Source organism: Pseudogymnoascus destructans, assembly GCF_001641265.1.
Source record: "Pseudogymnoascus destructans isolate 20631-21 unplaced genomic scaffold scaffold_17, whole genome shotgun sequence".
NCBI classification, from domain to species: Eukaryota; Fungi; Ascomycota; class Leotiomycetes; order Thelebolales; family Thelebolaceae; genus Pseudogymnoascus; species Pseudogymnoascus destructans.
This window is the reverse complement of record NW_020167536.1, coordinates 374034-392884: the sequence shown is the minus strand read 5'-3', so window position 1 is coordinate 392884 and position 18851 is coordinate 374034. Positions and strand designations below refer to the sequence as shown.

The 18851-nt window shown below is 44.2% G+C and overlaps 3 protein-coding genes across 3 annotated transcripts; 2 read left to right on the top strand and 1 right to left on the bottom strand.

The window, feature by feature from the left end:
* Positions 1-3678: 3678 nt before the first annotated feature.
* On the top strand, positions 3679-5853 carry CCT8 (chaperonin containing T-complex subunit eight component). Its single transcript, XM_024470561.1, has 3 exons — positions 3679-3782; positions 3854-5246; positions 5310-5853. Exons 1-3 carry the CDS (start codon positions 3724-3726, stop codon positions 5499-5501), a joined length of 1644 nt encoding a protein of 547 aa, XP_024322048.1. The 5' UTR covers positions 3679-3723; the 3' UTR covers positions 5502-5853.
* On the bottom strand, positions 5854-6747 carry VC83_06980 (uncharacterized protein). Its single transcript, XM_024470560.1, has 2 exons — positions 6282-6747; positions 5854-6224 (listed from the first exon to the last, which is right to left on the bottom strand). Exons 1-2 carry the CDS (start codon positions 6532-6534, stop codon positions 5971-5973), a joined length of 507 nt encoding a protein of 168 aa, XP_024322047.1. The 5' UTR covers positions 6535-6747; the 3' UTR covers positions 5854-5970.
* A 10067-nt stretch (positions 6748-16814) lies between these two features.
* VC83_06979 (uncharacterized protein) lies at positions 16815-18759 on the top strand. Its single transcript, XM_024470559.1, has 2 exons — positions 16815-18452; positions 18564-18759. Exon 1 carries the CDS (start codon positions 18040-18042, stop codon positions 18436-18438), a length of 399 nt encoding a protein of 132 aa, XP_024322117.1. The 5' UTR covers positions 16815-18039; the 3' UTR covers positions 18439-18452; positions 18564-18759.
* Positions 18760-18851: the final 92 nt, after the last annotated feature.

The window sequence follows — 18851 nt, the reverse complement described above, 5'->3', positions numbered from 1 at the left end:
AATCAACTTGAGACATATGGAAAAGACATTTCTCAAGTTTGCAAAAGAGTTGTGCTTGAGATAGCTTCTCTAAGACTTGTCTAACATGTAGAACATGCTCTTGAGTGTCTAAAGAGTATATAAGAATGTCGTCTAAGTAGACAACAACAAAGATATCCAAGTAAGGTCTTAGAATATCATTCATGAGAGCTTGGAAAGAAGCAGGTGCATTGGCAAGCCCAAAAGGCATTACCTGGTATTCAAAATGACCATAGCGTGTTCTGAATGCTGTCTTCCACTCATCACCTTCCTTGATGCGTATCAGGTTATAAGCTCCCCTGAGATCTAACTTGGTAAAGATCCTTGCTGAAGAGAGCCTATCTATGAGCTCAGGGATAAGGGGTAAAGCATATCTGTTTTTAACAGTGACTGCATTAAGGCCCCTATAATCAACACAGAGACGCAAGGAGCCATCTTTCTTCTTGACAAAGAGAATGGGAGCTCCTGCTGGTGAGGAAGAAGGTCTGATAAAGCCAGAACTAAGGTTCTCATCTAGGTATTCTCTGAGAGTTTTCAGCTCTAATTCAGATAGAGAGTAGATAGGGCCGTAGGGAGGCATTGAGCCTTCTGCGAGTGGTATCTCATGGTCATAAGGCTGGTGCTTTGGCAGAATTGATGCCTTTGCCTTGTCAAAAAGATGTTGGTAGTCTTGGTATGCTAAAGGCAAAATGACCTCCTGAGATGATTTCTCCAAATCTGAAGTAGCTGCTATCTCCAGGACAGGTTGGAAAGGTTTAACCCATATCAGAGATGATATATCGTCCATAGTTTGGTCAAAATCCTTGATCTGGGACAAGTTTGAGTCTTGGACCTGAATAGGGGTAACTGAGGCTTGAAGGGTTTTTTCAGTATTGAGCTCAGGATTTGAGCTAAACCCAAGCGATAAATGCTTCCAATTGATAGTTGGATCATGCCTTTGAAGCCATGGAAGACCTAGGATAACTGGGTACTTCATTGGTATAACATCTAAAGAGATGGTGTCTGAAAATGTTGATTTTCCTAGGGGAATCTCAAGTTTGAGTACTGGGGTGTTGCAGGTAATGGAACCTGAACTGATAGGAGTTCCATCAATGACTCGGAGCAACTCTGGAGTGGGTTTGGGAATTGTAGGTAACTGGTGTGTCAAGATGAGGTCTTGAGATATAAAGTTGCCTGTTGCCCCTGAGTCTATCATAGCCCTTGTAGACAACACCTGTTGTTTGAAATGGAGTTGAATAGGGATTAACAGGTGTGTGAGACTCTGAGAAAGCACCATCGACACATCTTTGTTGTCTAGGGGAGAAGTTATAGTCTCAGTTGAAGTTGTGCCTGCTAGGGATTTTTCAAGTTTTTCAGGAATAGCAGTTGTGACTGTGTCTGAGGCTGCTATATGTTTTGAATCAGCACTCCCCCGTGCTGAATAGCACTCCTGAATTCTGTGTCCCCCTTTGCCACAGTATAAACAAAGGTTGTTGTCCATTCTGTGTTTTCTTTCTTGAGGGGTAAGTTTACCCCTTTTCAGTTTTTGAGGGTATCCTGTAGGCTGAGGTGCTGGATTTGCTGTAGATCTCTTTATAGAGGCGTCTAAGTCCATAGGTTCAGGTGCTGAGTCCTTAGCAGTTGGTGTAGAGGTGTAATTGTTGAAATTTCTTGTTGGATGCCAGTCTTGGTTCTTCTCCTTTCTTCTTTCAAAAAGCCTATCATCAAGTCTGACAGCTTTCTCTATAAGCGTTTGAAGTGTTGTAGGGCGTTCTTCTTTGCTGAGTTCATCCTTAATAGAGCTCTTGAGCCCTTGGTAGTAAGTGAAGACTAAGGCTTCTTCATTCCAAGTCAAGTGAGAAGTGATTCTCCTAAATTCTGTTGTATACTGAGCAGCAGAGGTCTTTTGACATAGCTTCTGTAGCTCTCTTTCTGCTGTAGCAGTTTCGTTGATGTCTCCAAAGGTCCTGGTAAGTTCCTCTTGAAACTGGTCATAAGAGGTAATCAAAGGTGTAGTGGTATTTTGGTTGTTGCCACTAAGTCTTCTAAGATATGGCTCAAAGAAGTTGAATGCAGATCCACGGAGGTAGCTGGCAGCGAAATAGATCTTCTGAATGTCTGAGGTGAACTGATGAGGCCTGAGGGTGAAGTAGATGTCCAGTTGCATAAGAAATCCCTTCAACTTCCTCCTGTCTCCATGGTATAAATCTGGTGTTTGCACTTTAGGAAGTGCACCTGGGGTACTCGAAATAGCCAGAGGAGCTGTGGGAAGCTCTGTATGATGTGTCTGAGTTGAAGATTGTGTTGCTGAAGTGTTGGCTTGAAAGGTGTTTTCCAAATTCTCAAGTTTGTTTGCTATAGTTTGTATAAAGGCAAACAGTTGTTGCATCTGCTGTTCAGCAGTAGTTGTAGGAGCTTGGTCGTCCTCCATTGTAGTATCGAGTGCTGCTATAGAAATAGTTGAAGCTTGAAGCAGACAAGGTGTAATGGTGGGTGCACCAGATATGAGAATCTAGCCACCCAAGGAAGGGATGAATTTACTAAGACAACACACTGTCTTAGGAAACAGAGCCAAAGGGTTGTAGCTTAGACTATTCCACAACGCAGCAATCAGGTGTATGATGTGGTGAAGTGGTTTAGACAAGTTGCAACAAATGTTGAGTCTGAGAACTCAGGGGTAAGTCAGAGGTTAGCACCTCACTGACTTTTCAAAAAACAGAGAATAACAAGATCAATGCTTGGAAGCTTGGAAAAGACGTAGAAGTATGTGCTAGTCGATTTACTGTATTGTCTGCTTGCCCTTTCTTAAAGAAAGGGCAATCCTATTTATGCCAAAGGAGTGTAGTTCTCTCATTTTCCATGACTTTCCATGACTAACCAGGCTTGGTAAATGTATTAGAAATCAAGTGCGACCCACAACTAGCTTGCTAATCATGTAGTGAACGTAAGAGAATCCCATAGAACCATCTCTTGGGTTCCTAGCCTATAGGAAGTGAAAAGGAGGTCCAAGGTCACAGTACGTGTAATGAATCATAGAGGGTTGTAGAAGCTTCTAGAGCTATCGTTCATGTTCCTAGGCCTCTAGTTGGTAGAGATATGCCATGTGGTAGTATTGGCCCACCCCCTTAAGGAGGAGATTTTCTTAATAACTTGTTCAATGAGTGTCCAAATGATATGCCGTGATGTATGTAGCATAAACAGATGTAGTAGAAGAGTTTGCAGCAATCGTTGAGTAGTATTGCTTCTGTTGTTGGTGTGATAAGCCAAGATATGTATGGTGACTTGTAGGTTTGAGGAGGAGATTTCTAAGTTTGCTCTTGAGTTTGATAGCAAACTGAGTGCAACGAATGTCAGTATGACAACTGAGTGCAATGAATGTCAGTATGACAAGTATGACACTCGTTAACCTTTCCAAAGTAGGGTTAGCGGCCAACTGGGTAGATGGAGTTTTCTTACCAGTTTACTGGGTATATCGAGTTGTTGCCCTTGTTTTTAACTTGAAGATGAGTTGCTTAACGTTCCACATGTGGTGTATGAGACGCGGCATGCGATGTGGTGGGGTAACAGTTTGCATGGGGGGTTGTTCCCGCCAATTAACATTTTGGCCTTGGCGATCAGGCCGAAATCGCGTTTAACGATTTTTGTTCGAAGCTCCAAGACGCGATATCTCCAAAAAGAGCTCGAGACCACCTCACCTCTCTGGCTCACCCCTCTCAACCACCCATCATGTCGCTCAATATCCCTAATGCCCCGAACGCCAACTTGTTCAAGCAGGGCTATAACTCGTACGCCCTCCCATTCCGTTTCATTCCAGCGCCGCCGCGCACATATATTATTTCTGCTAACTCCTATCCAGCTACGACTCCGAAGATGGAGCTGTCCTTCGCAATATCGATGCCTGTCGCACAATCTCCTCCACCGTCCAGACATCCCTTGGACCTTACGGCCGCAACAAGATCGTCATCAACCATCTGCAGAAGATGATTCTGACCTCCGACGCTGCCACCATCCTCCGCGAACTCGACGTTGTCCACCCAGCCGCAAAGCTTATTGTCATGGCTTCCCAGCAACAGGAAGCCGAGATGGGAGACGCCACGAACTTGGTCATCGTGCTTGCCGGAGAGCTGCTTAAGAAGGCTGAGGATCTGTTGAGGATGGGGTTGAAGACATCAGATGTTGTCCAGGGCTACGAGAGAGCACAAAAATACGCACTGGAGGTGCTCGACGAGTTGGTGGTGGATAAGGTGGAGGATATGCGGTCACAGAAGGAGCTCAGCAAGGCCATCAGGACGGTCGTTGCGAGCAAACAATGCGGCAGTGAGGACTTCTTGGCGGACCTTATCGCTGAAGCTGTGTTGGCTGTTCTGCCAAAGAACCCAACGCAATTCAACGTGGATACCGTCAGAGTTGTTAAGATTATGGGAGGAAGCATGGAGCAGAGCAGAGTTGTCAAGGGAATGGTCTTTGGCAGGGAGCCAGATGGATCCGTGAAGAAGGCGGTCAGGGCCAAGGTCGGCGTCTTCTCGTGCCCGATCGACACCAGCCAGACCGAGACCAAGGGCACGGTTCTGCTACACAATGCAAAGGAGATGCTGGACTTCACCACAGGTGAGGAGAGCCAGCTGGAGGTTGCCATTAAGGAACTCTACGATTCGGGTCTTCGCGTTGTCATTGCCGGCTCCACTGTCGGTGAGCTAGCGATGCACTACCTCAACCGCTTTGGAATCCTGGTCATCCGCATTCTGTCTAAGTTCGAGCTCAGAAGAGTATGCAGAGTCGTTGGTGCCACCCCATTAGCAAGACTCGGCGCCCCGATGCCGGACGAGATGGGAAGCATTGACATTGTCGAGACGTTGGAGATTGGCGGTGACCGTGTGACCGTTTTCAGACAGGAGAATGACTCTACAAGGACCGCTACTATTGTTCTGCGCGGCGCCACGATGAACCACCTCGATGATATCGAGCGTGCCGTTGATGATGGAGTTAATGTCGTCAAGGCTATCACAAAAGATCCGAGGTTAGTCCCAGGAGCTGGAGCCACAGAGACGGAACTTGTTGAGCGGATAATGGCACACGGCGAGACGACCCCTGGCCTGCCACAATACGCCATTAAGAAGTATGCCGAGGCGTTCGAGGTCATCCCAAGGACACTGGCTGAGAGCGCTGGATTGGACGCTACCGAGGTGCTGAGCAGGTTATACACTGCCCACCACAAGAAGGAGGACTGGTCTACTGGTGTTGATATTGAGGTATGCTAATATCCTGATTCTCCTTCCCAATATGCTAGCGAAATATACTAATGACATCTATAGAACGATGATGGAACCGGAATACTTGATGCCAAGGACGCCGGCATCCTTGACCTGTTGGTCTCCAAGTCTTGGGCCATCAGGCTTGCCACCGAGGCGGCTCGCACCGTCCTCTCCGTCGACCAGATCATCGTCGCGAGACAGGCTGGTGGACCAAAGCCGCCAGCGCCTAATGCCAACTGGGACGAGGACTAGATGAATGTGCTGGGGAGGGGAAGAACTTGGCGAGCTGGGAGACGCTTGGGCTAGATGTATAATACCTAGTTGTGAGGATACAGCCGGGAATAGAAGTATGGCACCCCGCCCTGGCATATGCAAGTATCAATCAACAACGAAGCGAATGTAACATTGGCATGGAGCATCCGTGATCTAGGTTTCTGCGATCTCGCCTGTCCGTCCTACGAGTTGTGGACATCCCGAGGCCAGGAGCCAATGTCTGTATACTTCTCTACGATAACTACAACCAAGGCCAGCTGTCACGGACATGTATGAATGAGACCAAATATTCCAGAAATTTTTCAGCAGTTGATACGTAGTTAAGATGATACAAGTCCTTAAATTCCACCAGCAGAAGAAGTACATAATGTTTTTTCGTGAACGCATCAAACAGTCGATTTTTCCATCCATGTCACCACCACTGTGACCATATTGTCCACTTCGACGACTACAAACCACCCAGTAATAACTCCCCTTCCGAAGTGATTGCTTTCCATAATCTCGACATACCTACTTGCGGCCGGCAATCAACATTGGTTGGCTGAATGGCGCCTCCAGAGCTGACCGGAGTATCCCCAGCGTCCGTACGTGATGCCGTTATTGGCACCACTGATGGCAGTAGGATATCAGGGAGGCACAGCGTGTAATCGCCACCAAGGGAAGTGCATGAGAATCCCGGCGCACACGAGCCGTTGCTGGAGCCTATTATGGTCAGCGAGGAACGCTCCAAAGTGACATATGAGGGGATGATATCTGTACATATACCGCCGATGGACTGGCGTTTTGCGATATCCGGAACATCATTTCGCGGCACTGAGGTACGAGTAGGCTGAGGATCGTAGATCACCGATCGGCTGACTGGCCCAAGATGCTGAGCCACTGCAATGCGTGGCACTGCGATGGCTGTAGGTTGGGCATCGGTGATCACTATGCGGGTGATTTGACCAAGCCCCTGTGGCAAAGCCGTAGCGGCGGTTGCTGCGAGAAGCGCTGAGATGAGAAGAGCCTTCATGATTATGTAGGGAGAGCAACGCGTTTGTAGATCCGCCGTGGAGATAGAACAGACCTAGAGACAGTGTAGGGAATAATATGATATCATGATATATTGTCAGAATTAAGGTATATGATATTGTTACCATATTACATCTTGCGATATTATATCACGCCATATATCATGATATTAATATGGTGATATAGCAATATATTACAATACTAACAATATAGCTTGCTGTTAGTGTTTGGCACGGATCGTGCATGACCTAAGCTGATGTAGATACTAATCTAGATAACGTACATGTATAGCGAAAGCGCCAAACAAGCGAAAGCGCCAAACAAGCGAAAGCGCCAAAATTATCTACCCTCACGACAAACATTGCGATAAATCTACCACAACATTAGAAATCAATTGAAACTACTCGGAGTCCTCTTCCTCAGAGGTGTCTATTACAATCTGACACGTGCGCGCATTGTGCCCAGTCTCACCACACTTGCCACAGCGACGGGCACGGGTTTCTTCCCTTGGCTTCCGACCACGGCTTGCCCTTATTTCCTGCTCTACCTGCTGCACAACATCCCTCTCATTCTGTAGCTCTTGCGCCCCTTGTTGACTAAGTGATCCTCCTTGCTGTAGTCGTGTTTTCCTAGCTCTCCGGCGCTTGCTTAGTACTTCATTTGCCTGTCGTAGGTTTTGGTTCTCTCCCTTTAGCAGTGCTAATTGATGCATTATTTGCGATGCACCCTTTGTAAACTGGTCAACAGCTGCATAGATTGAGGTTGGAGAGCTATTTTGATGGCGTGAAATCCGAGTTTTAATAAATGTAGACTGTGACATAGCTTCAATTGGGTTGTTTGGTGTCTGAGAAACCCAAGGTTGAGCAGTACCTGGGCGGGAGCTTGGAGGCGTTGGTGTCCTTAACTTAAGATCAAGTGTAGATATCACTCTCTCAGGGTCAAATGGAAGAAGCCCTGCCCCTCGGAACCCGCCTCAAATGTTACTTTCCGTCATTGTAGTGTTAAATGCAGCGTGGAAGGCAGGAAAGAAGTCATCCTTTGTAATATGAGAAATATGAGCCTGCATCATATCTTCAATTTGCCGACCATAGGCCTGCTTTAACGGGCCGAAACAGCCAACATCAAGTGGCTGGAGTAGATGAGAAGAGTGAGCAGGCATACAAAGCGTAATAATGTTGTGTTCCTTGCAGTACTCCTCAAACTCATCTGAGTGGTGGCTCTCATGACCATCAAGGACTAACAAGCGATAACCACCAACACTCCGGGCCTTTGTATGCTTCTCAAAGTGCTGAATCCAATCCATGCCTCTCTCGTTTGTAGTCCAGCCATTTTCAGTAACAGAAATCACCCAATCGCTTGAAAATCCACTATTCTCATACCAAGATGTAAGGTGGTTTTTGCCTGCAACAATGATAAATGGTGGTACTGCCCAACCTTGAGAACTAACGCCTTGGATTACTGTAACCCATTCCCGATTACCAGGCTGTACCTTCTTTGCTTTTGCCCGCCCGTCTGAGCTTGTTACAACCATAGCAGTTGAGATAACGCCCATCATAAACCCAGTCTCATCAAAGTTGTAGATATCTGCTTCATCGATACCATATTTCGCAATTGTGTTACGCACAAGCTCAAACCAGCCATTAATAACTTCTGGATCTTCGCACTTAGCCCTCTGGTAGTCGTATTTGCGCTGAAAGCGTGTCTGGAGCTCTACACGCCGCTTAACAAAGTTTGAAGCCCAACGCGACCCAACGCGTGACGCGTCGCGTGTTGCAAGTAGTCGACTTGCCATATCTTCAACAACAGACAGCCGAGGAGGAAACCCTTTGGCAGCTAGGTCGAGTATATACTGAACAAGGACGGACTCCTCTAGGTTAGTTAATTTCCGTGAGTTGGCTTGGATATCGCGTCGTGAAGGTACACCTTCTAGACGACGACCTAGCTTGCGGTGGTCCACAGAATAGATCCTAGCAGCAACTCGAAGGCGTAACTTTGGGTCGCTTTGCATAGCCTGGATAGCTAGCACTAATTGGCTTTCATCGTTTTTATGGGGCATGTTTTGTTGTTGAGGAATTTAACATTTAGTTGGGGGGTTTGGTCACCGCATCATTTTGGCGCTTTCGCTTGTTTGGCGCTTTCGCTATACATGTACGTTATATCCTATCCGCTATAATTATGATCTATCTGTACGATCTAAGGATATATCTAGATCTTATAGATAATGCCAAGAATAGCTAAGAGTAGCTAAGGCCACATAATAGACGTAGAATTGATTCTGTAATAAAATACCATTGTAATGTAACGATTATAGTAAAAATGAGCGACTTGGAATTATCAGATTTGCCATTAGATCATAAGAGCTATTCTTAAATAGAAGAGCTATTGTTACTATATCTTCCACCTCAACCTACCCCTATTTAGCCTTTAGTTAAAGCAGTTAACATATTGATTAATCTACCTTAACATCTAAGGGTAGTACTACTACTAACATCATTAAAGCTCTTTATAAAGGGCTTATATCATTAGGAATTACTTAATACTTAGCCTCTAACTATAAAAATAATATGCCTACAACTAGGATGTGGATATTCACTACTACAATAAGGACTAAAGCAATCGTTAATAGGTAATCTATAGACACATTATTCCTTAAAGCATCTAACAGTATCATGTGCCCTTAAAAATGAGAAGAGGCAGCTGTGTGAGATGTTAAGCAGTACATCATCGTTCTTTAACCCACGCCTATTAGCTCTACTAAAGCAACCTAGTACTCCTTTAAAGTATAAGGAGTTATTACTATAGTTCATTATGTTAAATAATCTATTAATATGCCTTGTTAAAAGCTATTCATTCTGTGAATTAGTTTAATTCTTAAGCCTAACAACTATGGCAATATCAGCTTATACGCTACACTAAGAACTATAGTGTTAGTTCTTATATCACTAAGGCTAGCTACAACTTAAGCTCCATTCTTATATTAAGAGAGGAGGCTAGATATTAATAACGACAGATGTATGGGTCTATATGGAATTATACAGACTACGCTGCCATTACTACACACTAGATTAACGATAAATGGTAACAGAAATCTAAAGTACTTAACGTTGTACATCTTTAAGAGCCTATCTATAGTAGCGAATATCTAGCTTAATAATTAGCAATTGTAACAGGTGATATAGGTATTATAGGAGCTGTCTTTACCTATATAAGGGATAACGCCTTAGCTAATACTTATGCTTGTAGAATATGAGAAAATAGCTAGAGACTAGGAAGTTATAACATAACAGCTATAGATGTTTAGAGTTAAGGAAGGAGATGTATGATGTATAGCCTATATTATTAATATTGCTATTTAAGATGCTCTTAAGACTTTAAAGGCAGCCCCTACTAAGCAAGCTAAAAGTTATTAGTGTAAGCAAGGAGCTACGTGGATTCTAGTAAGCTCTAAAAGTAATATCAAAGTTAAGAATACTCTTGGTAAGCTACAAAGACATATCTATGTATTTAGAAATCGAAAGTAATGGAAAGATGCTCTTTAAAAGCAGATTATTACAGCTAGTCTTAAGAAGCTATAACTATCACTTAATATGCTAGTCTAGTAGAACTTAACATACGAAATGGTTTTAATGGTTATTAAGCTATAGATGCAAATTATAGTGATCTATGCTACTTAGAAAATAGATCTAAGTATAAGAGATATCGCTCTTATACTAGAGGATTAGATAACGCTCTACGCTCTTTAGAATTTCTTCTTTATATTTGTTAAGCTGTTGCAAAAGCTATAAGCAAGCTTATATCTAATGCTTAACTTCGCAATTCCTTGGTATCTAAAGATGATAAAGAAGCTTAAGGCTTTATAGAAGGAAGTTGGTATATTATTAAGGATTAGCCTAGCTTGTATTACTACTTATAAGAAGCTTAATGAGTACTATACGCTTGCTATGAATTAACGATGGAGTCATTTAGGGGTAGCTACAATTTGTAATCTACATATGAATCTTAGCATATTTAACAGTCTTGAGCTAAGTAGTACTAAAGAAGTTAAACAGAATAGGGTTAAGTAGCAGTTCTATAACGTCTTTATTTAATATAGAGACTGCTAATACTATCTTAAAGAAGAGAAAAGGGAAGCTAAGGCTGATTTACTACAATTACCTATAGAACCTAACTCTAACGACGATTTATATATCTCTTATAGTATTTACTAAGAACTAGAATAGAAGCACTAGATTGTTAAGCACTAGCTAGGTCTAGTAATAGATATCCTTAAATATTAGGTGGCAAAGCAATATTAATATCTAATTATAGCTATAATTACTTAAGACCATTTGGCAATTCCTATAATATTAACGTGTGGCACAAGCGAATGGTGCACACAAGCGAATGGTGCACACAAGCGAATGGTGCACACAAGCGAATGGTGCACACAAGCGAATGGTGCACCTGACCCTACTTTGTATTATATAATTACAGATAAAACATTAACTAGAACTCCAAATGACTACTATAATACATCCCCTGAACCGTACGAAGCGGCTCTACTAGCTGTTATGACCAGTCTTTCCACAGCCTCCAACAGCATCGATCATGTGATTCACCCTGTCTTTTCTTTCCTCTGCTTTGGCCTTCTTCCTTAAGAAGTTGGCCCTGAAGATCGGTCTGAGCCTCCAACTCTTGAATATCTTGTAGATCTAGGGTTCCTCCTTGCTGGATTAACTGTCGCTTTGTACGACGGTGACGGCTTAGTTCATTATTAGCCTTTTGGACCCTTTCAAGCTCTGTACTCAAAAGTATGTTTTCTTGCATAACCTTGGCTGTGCCCTTCACAAACAGGTCCACAGCCTCCAAAATAGGAGTTGGGGAGCTACTATGATGTCGTAAGATCTTTTGCTTAATCAGAGTTGTCTGTGAACTTGTGTGTTTTGTAGTTTGTGGGGTTCTAGATACCCATGAATGAGAGGTCGCTGGACGGGAACTTTCAGGTGTCGGAGTAAATAACTTGATATCCAGCTGAGATATCACTACCTCTGGGTCGTATGGTACAAGCCCAGCACCTCTGAAACCTCCTTGAATGTTTTCCTTGGTCATAGTAGCTTTAAATGCTTCTACAAATGCAGGTATAAAGGATTCCTTGCTAATATAGGTAATTCGGGTCCGGACAAGATTCTCAATTTGTCGACTGTATGCTTTCTTTAAAGGCCCAAAACACCCAACATCTAAAGGTTGGAGTAGGTGAGATGAATGGGCTGGCATACAGAGTGTAAGAATGTTGTTCGTATGACAGTATTCTTCAAAGGCAGCTGAGTGGTGACTTTCATGGCCGTCTAGGACCAGGAGGCGGTAAGTACCTACTGTCTTTGGACGAGTAAACTTCTCAAAGTGCTTAAGCCATTCTAGAGTGACTTCATTTGTTGTCCAGCCATTTTCAGAGACAGCAATCCTCCATTCGTCTGGAAAATACTCTTTTTCGTACCAGGAAGCGAGATGCCATTTGCCCTTAAAAACAATGAATGGCGGGACAGCCCAGCCCTGTGAATTGATGCCCTGAATTACTGTCACCCACTCTCGATTGCCAGGCTGGATCAGTTTAGGCTTAGTTGTATGATCTGAGCTTGTTACAACAGTAGTAGTCCCAAGAATGCCCATCAAAAACCCTGTCTTGTCAAAGTTGTATATATCCTCAACGCATATCCCAAATTTGGCTATGAAGTTGGCTACAAGCGTAAACCAATCCTGAATCTTTTCTGGATCCTCACATAATGCCCTCTGATTATCGTACGAATGCGTTTTTTGTGTCTGGAGCTCTGGTTGTCGACGAATGAAGTTTTCAGCCCAATTCTTTCCAACTGGTGACGTGTAGCATTCGCGACGAAGTAAATTTGCCATATCCTCAACACCACGTATTCGTACAGGAAATCCTTGGGAATCTAGCTTAAGTAACCTCTGAACAATAGTCTTCTCTTCTAGATTTGAAAGTTTTCGTGATTTAACTGTTGTTTCCGCTTGAAAGGGTTTTCCTTTCTGGCAACGTGTCAAGGTTGTTGGAGAGACTCTATATATCTGAGCAGCCTTTCGTACGCTAAGTTTAGAGTCATTTTTCAGAGCCTGGAGGGCAAGGATCATAAGGCTTTCTTTTGATGCAGTTTCCATATCTGGTTGTGGAGAAAATATAAGTATAATTAAATAAAAACTATATAACGTGGTTGTACACTGAGTCGATCATGCGAGCCGATCACTTTTTTTACATACAAAAAACATCTGTGCATAACCATGCACTTTCTTTCTTTATAAATAACGTACATGTATAGCGAAAGCGCCAAACAAGCGAAAGCGCCAAAATGATGCGGTGACCAAACCCCCCAACTAAATGTTAAATTCCTCAACAACAAAACATGCCCCATAAAAACGATGAAAGCCAATTAGTGCTAGCTATCCAGGCTATGCAAAGCGACCCAAAGTTACGCCTTCGAGTTGCTGCTAGGATCTATTCTGTGGACCACCGCAAGCTAGGTCGTCATCTAGAAGGTGTACCTTCACGACGCGATATCCAAGCCAACTCACGGAAATTAACTAACCTAGAGGAGTCCGTCCTTGTTCAGTATATACTCGACCTAGCTGCCAAAGGGTTTCCTCCTCGGCTGTCTGTTGTTGAAGATATGGCAAGTCGACTACTTGCAACACGCGACGCGTCACGCGTTGGGTCGCGTTGGGCTTCAAACTTTGTTAAGCGGCGTGTAGAGCTCCAGACACGCTTTCAGCGCAAATACGACTACCAGAGGGCTAAGTGCGAAGATCCAGAAGTTATTAATGGCTGGTTTGAGCTTGTGCGTAACACAATTGCGAAATATGGTATCGATGAAGCAGATATCTACAACTTTGATGAGACTGGGTTTATGATGGGCGTTATCTCAACTGCTATGGTTGTAACAAGCTCAGACGGGCGGGCAAAAGCAAAGAAGGTACAGCCTGGTAATCGGGAATGGGTTACAGTAATCCAAGGCGTTAGTTCTCAAGGTTGGGCAGTACCACCATTTATCATTGTTGCAGGCAAAAACCACCTTACATCTTGGTATGAGAATAGTGGATTTTCAAGCGATTGGGTGATTTCTGTTACTGAAAATGGCTGGACTACAAACGAGAGAGGCATGGATTGGATTCAGCACTTTGAGAAGCATACAAAGGCCCGGAGTGTTGGTGGTTATCGCTTGTTAGTCCTTGATGGTCATGAGAGCCACCACTCAGATGAGTTTGAGGAGTACTGCAAGGAACACAACATTATTACGCTTTGTATGCCTGCTCACTCTTCTCATCTACTCCAGCCACTTGATGTTGGCTGTTTCGGCCCGTTAAAGCAGGCCTATGGTCGGCAAATTGAAGATATGATGCAGGCTCATATTTCTCATATTACAAAGGATGACTTCTTTCCTGCCTTCCACGCTGCATTTAACACTACAATGACGGAAAGTAACATTTGAGGCGGGTTCCGAGGGGCAGGGCTTCTTCCATTTGACCCTGAGAGAGTGATATCTACACTTGATCTTAAGTTAAGGACACCAACGCCTCCAAGCTCCCGCCCAGGTACTGCTCAACCTTGGGTTTCTCAGACACCAAACAACCCAATTGAAGCTATGTCACAGTCTACATTTATTAAAACTCGGATTTCACGCCATCAAAATAGCTCTCCAACCTCAATCTATGCAGCTGTTGACCAGTTTACAAAGGGTGCATCGCAAATAATGCATCAATTAGCACTGCTAAAGGGAGAGAACCAAAACCTACGACAGGCAAATGAAGTACTAAGCAAGCGCCGGAGAGCTAGGAAAACACGACTACAGCAAGGAGGATCACTTAGTCAACAAGGGGCGCAAGAGCTACAGGATGAGAGGGATGTTGTGCAGCAGGTAGAGCAGGAAATAAGGGCAAGCCGTGGTCGGAAGCCAAGGGAAGAAACCCGTGCCCGTCGCTGTGGCAAGTGTGGTGAGACTGGGCACAATGCGCGCACGTGTCAGATTGTAATAGACACCTCTGAGGAAGAGGACTCCGAGTAGTTTCAATTGATTTCTAATGTTGTGGTAGATTTATCGCAATGTTTGTCGTGAGGGTAGATAATTTTGGCGCTTTCGCTTGTTTGGCGCTTTCGCTATACATGTACGTTATAAAATCATAAAATTAAAAATATAGATTTAGTGTTATATAAATAAATAGGATTTTAATTTTCGAGGGCTTATTAAGCTTATTGGCTAATTCGCTTAAAATTACCCCTGTATTTAAGTTTTTTAACTTGTTTTTTTAATAACTAAGTAATTGTAAGGAAGGGAATGATTTTACTAAGACAACACACTGTCTTAGGAAATAGAGCCAAAGGGTTGTAGCTTAGACTATTCCACAACGCAGCAATCAAGTGTATGATGTAGTGGAGTGGTTTAGACAAGTTGTACAAATGTTGAGTCTGAGAACTCAGTGATAAGTCATAGGTTAGCACCTCACTGACTTTTCAGAAACAAGGAGTAACCAGATCAATGCTTGGAAGCTTGGAAAAGACATAGAAGTATGTGATAGTCGATTTACTGTATTGTCTGCTTGCCCTTTCTTAAGGAAAGGGCAATCCTATTTATGCCAAAGGAGTGTAGTTCTCTCATTTTCCATGACTTTCCATGACTAACCAGGCTTGGTAACTGTAGTCAACGTAAGAGAATCCCATAGAACCATTTCTTAGGTTCCTAGCCTATAGGAAGTGAAAGGAGGTCCAAGGTCAGAGTACCCCTATAGACAGATTATGTCATAAATTAACCAATCTTGTGGGTAACTAAGGAGCGATGATGTGTAATGAATCATAGAGGGTTGTAGAAGCTTCTAGAGCTATCATTCATGTTCCTAGGCCTCTAGTTGATAGAGATATGCCATGTGGTAGTATTAGCCCAGTAACTAAGGAGTGATGTCATGTAATGAATCATAGAGGGTTGTAGAGATATGCTATGTGGCCATATCGGCCCAGTAACTAAGGAGCAATGACTTGTAATGAATCATAGAGGGTTGTAGCAATCGTTGAGTAGTATTGCTCTTGTTGTTGGTGTGACAAGCCAAAATATGTATAGTGACTTGTAGGTTTGAGGAGGAGATTTCTAAGTTTGCTCTTGAGTTTGATAGCAAACTGAGTGCAACGAATGTCAGTATGACACTGGGAAGCAGGAGTGGATAACTGTACTTGAATGCATTGATGCAGACGGTGGTGCTTTACCACCTATGATTATATTCAAGGCTAAGAATACCAATTCAAGTTGGATTCCAAAGGACACCCCTACAAACTGGCACTTCTCAACAAGTAATAGTGGCTGGACTTCAAACAGTCATGGATTTGAGTGGTTGCGGAAGGTATTTGAGCCTGAGTCATGCAAAAAGTCTGGAAATCACCCGCGAATGTTGATTATGGATGGCCATTCTAGTCACATTACTGGCGATATGATTGCACTGTGCATTGAGAATGACATCGACCTTCTTATTCTACCACCTCATTGCTCTCATCTACTCCAACCACTTGATGTTGGGGTGTATGGACCTCTTAAGCGATTTCATGCTCAGGAAGTAGATCGGTATACTCGAGCAGGAATAAAGCGAATCCAGCGCTCCCACTGGGTTGAAATCTTCCGGTGTATTCGAGAGAAGGGTCTTATACCTCAAAATATTAGAAGTGGGTGGAGGGCAGCGGGTTTAATACCCTTTCTCCCAGAAAGAGTTCTGGCTAACCTTCCACTTCCACCAACCGAACCACCTCGCACTCCTCAAAACTCAACCAATATCACTACTCTGGATCTCTCAATACTCCGAAGTTCTCCTCCAGATGGAACTGAACTAAGGCATGCAAGTTTAGTATTTAATTCAAGTATGGCAGCTTGTGACTCTCCTGCTTCACCAACTCGACGCTATGCCAAGAGAATGACTAGGTTGGTTGAAAGTCAGAATGCTGAACTCAGCATCCTTCGGAAGGAGGTGAAAGAGTACAAAGAGATACTTGAGACACGAAAGAAAAGAACTACAGGCAAGAGAATTAAGTTGCAAGGCGAATTTGTATTCAGTACTGAGGAAGTGTTGAAAATTGTCCGGGAGGCAGAGTTGAAGTCAACCGAGAAAAGACCACGTGGAAGGCCACGCAAACGGCCAATTGAAGAAGTAGACGAGGAAGTTGAAGAGGAAGAGGTAGAGAACGATTCAAGCGACCCAGAATTGGAATTGGAGGAGTGTGTGGCACGTAGGACTCGGTCAACTAGAGTAGAATAAACTTTTTGTCCGACTACCCCATATGTCCGACTACCACATATGTCCGACTACCCCATATGTCCGACTACCCCATACGTTACGTTATTACTATTCTAACTCTCATTATCTGCATCATCGCCGCTGTCTTCGTCGTCGCCTTGTGATAACCATTTCCCAGCTAGACCCGAATTCGACATAAAGTACTAGGCAAAGTACACATGCCGAGCTGATTGCTCCAATGGAAGTTTTCCAGCGGAAGTACACCAGGGACTTCTTGTGCGCTGTCCACCACTGAAAAAATGTGTTGACGAAGTAAAGTACAAGAGCAAAAATTGCAAATGTGTAGGCGGCTATGGGACGATCTTGCCCCTGAAGCATGGCGGTGAATGACGCGTTTAAAATTGGGGTGAGTAGGCAGACATGCTTTTGTTGCCTTAGCTCTGCTGTTATATGTGAGAATGCAGTCTTCAATAGTTCGCCACTTCTCGCTTCCCTCTCCACACCACTCCCTTCCACTTCACTCCGCTCCACTCACTTCACTTCACTTCACTTCACTTCACTCCTTTACTTCACTTCACATGTGACTCATGACCTGAATGTCAGATAGGGGGGTGATTAACGGCAGTTATCTTCATTCCTCTCGATTGACCGAGATCCGGTCTGGATTTTCCACCGTGGCGTCAAAGTCCGAGCTCTGAGCTCATCGGGGTAAGGTATTTTTATACTCTCGAGGTTACTCAAACTGGAGCCCTTTCCTCTCACCAACCACACGAAGCTGCTGCCTATTGGCACGCGATGGAAAACTTTCGTGTGGATGGGGCTCGGCTGCACCAATGTTGTGAGACATGAGAACGCTTAAGCAACCCGCAGTACATCCTCTGAGCAATAACGAACAGGGCTGATGCTCCATTCTTGCTAAGCAGGAATGACATATGTATAGGGTCAGACTGTCCCCCTTTTCGGCCATCAGCCCTCAAGATCCCCATCTTCTCCCGCCACTACATACGAAACTAAGCAAGCCACAAAACACCAGCCTTATCTCGGACCATCTCCTTCCAAAGCAAACGATCCCCCACAATGGCTACAGCCGACGTTATGATGGCAGTGCACATCCCTGGCCTTCACCGGCCCTTGACCAAGGATGACTTGAAGGAGTCCACCACCATGTAAGCCCAGCTGTCTTACTGCTAGGCCCACGAGTCCATGCTGACCCATTGAAAGGTACAATGGTCTTTTGCACATCCAGCCCGAGATGCATGTCGACGCAGATCATGTTAAGGAACTGGTGGAGATCATTACTCGCCATGGCCAGCTTGGGAAGTTCGGCTTCCATCTGCTCCATCGACATGACCCCATCGCGAGTGATACTATTAGGCTCGAGTCGGACCTAAGGGTCGTGCCAGGCAAATGGAACAAGGCTACTTCGACTGAATCCCTTGATCTCAGCAATATCCATCCACTCGTCATCAAATTTGTCCCCGATCAAAATCGGTTTGTTCCCTTCGAATTCGGCGAGGGACCATCGCCCGTCTCCTCGAGTGATGTGGACGATAAGTTCGGTTTAGATCACGTGACCTTTAACTTTTGCGTGGTCGACTGGTTTAATCAAGAGCAATTTAGCAACTGTTACTGTCACACTTTTAGCGTGTAATAGGAACATATTTGGTAAGGCGTACCTAATGCCAAGGTGCATACTCCGGCCCCACGTGCCCAAATAGGAAAGGGGACTGTCACACTACAGTATAACAGAACTCTATCACACTAACGTAGGTGGAGGTGTAACCGACAGAGTTGGGTAACCGACATAGTAGGGGTGGCCACCCCATTATCAAAGAGAGACAGATAACCTACGCTCAATTATCTAGAAATGCGGAGAACAGAGCAAGGGCAAGAGAGCAGTTTTGAAGGGTCAATTCCATATCTCTACTGAGAAGCTGCGGTCGCAAGTAGCAGAAGCAGAAGTACTCTAGCAACAGTAACACAAAAGTCGAAAATATCAACAACACCACAAGTTACAACATCTATAATTGATTTAATTGATGATGGGAGTGTGGAGGATCTATA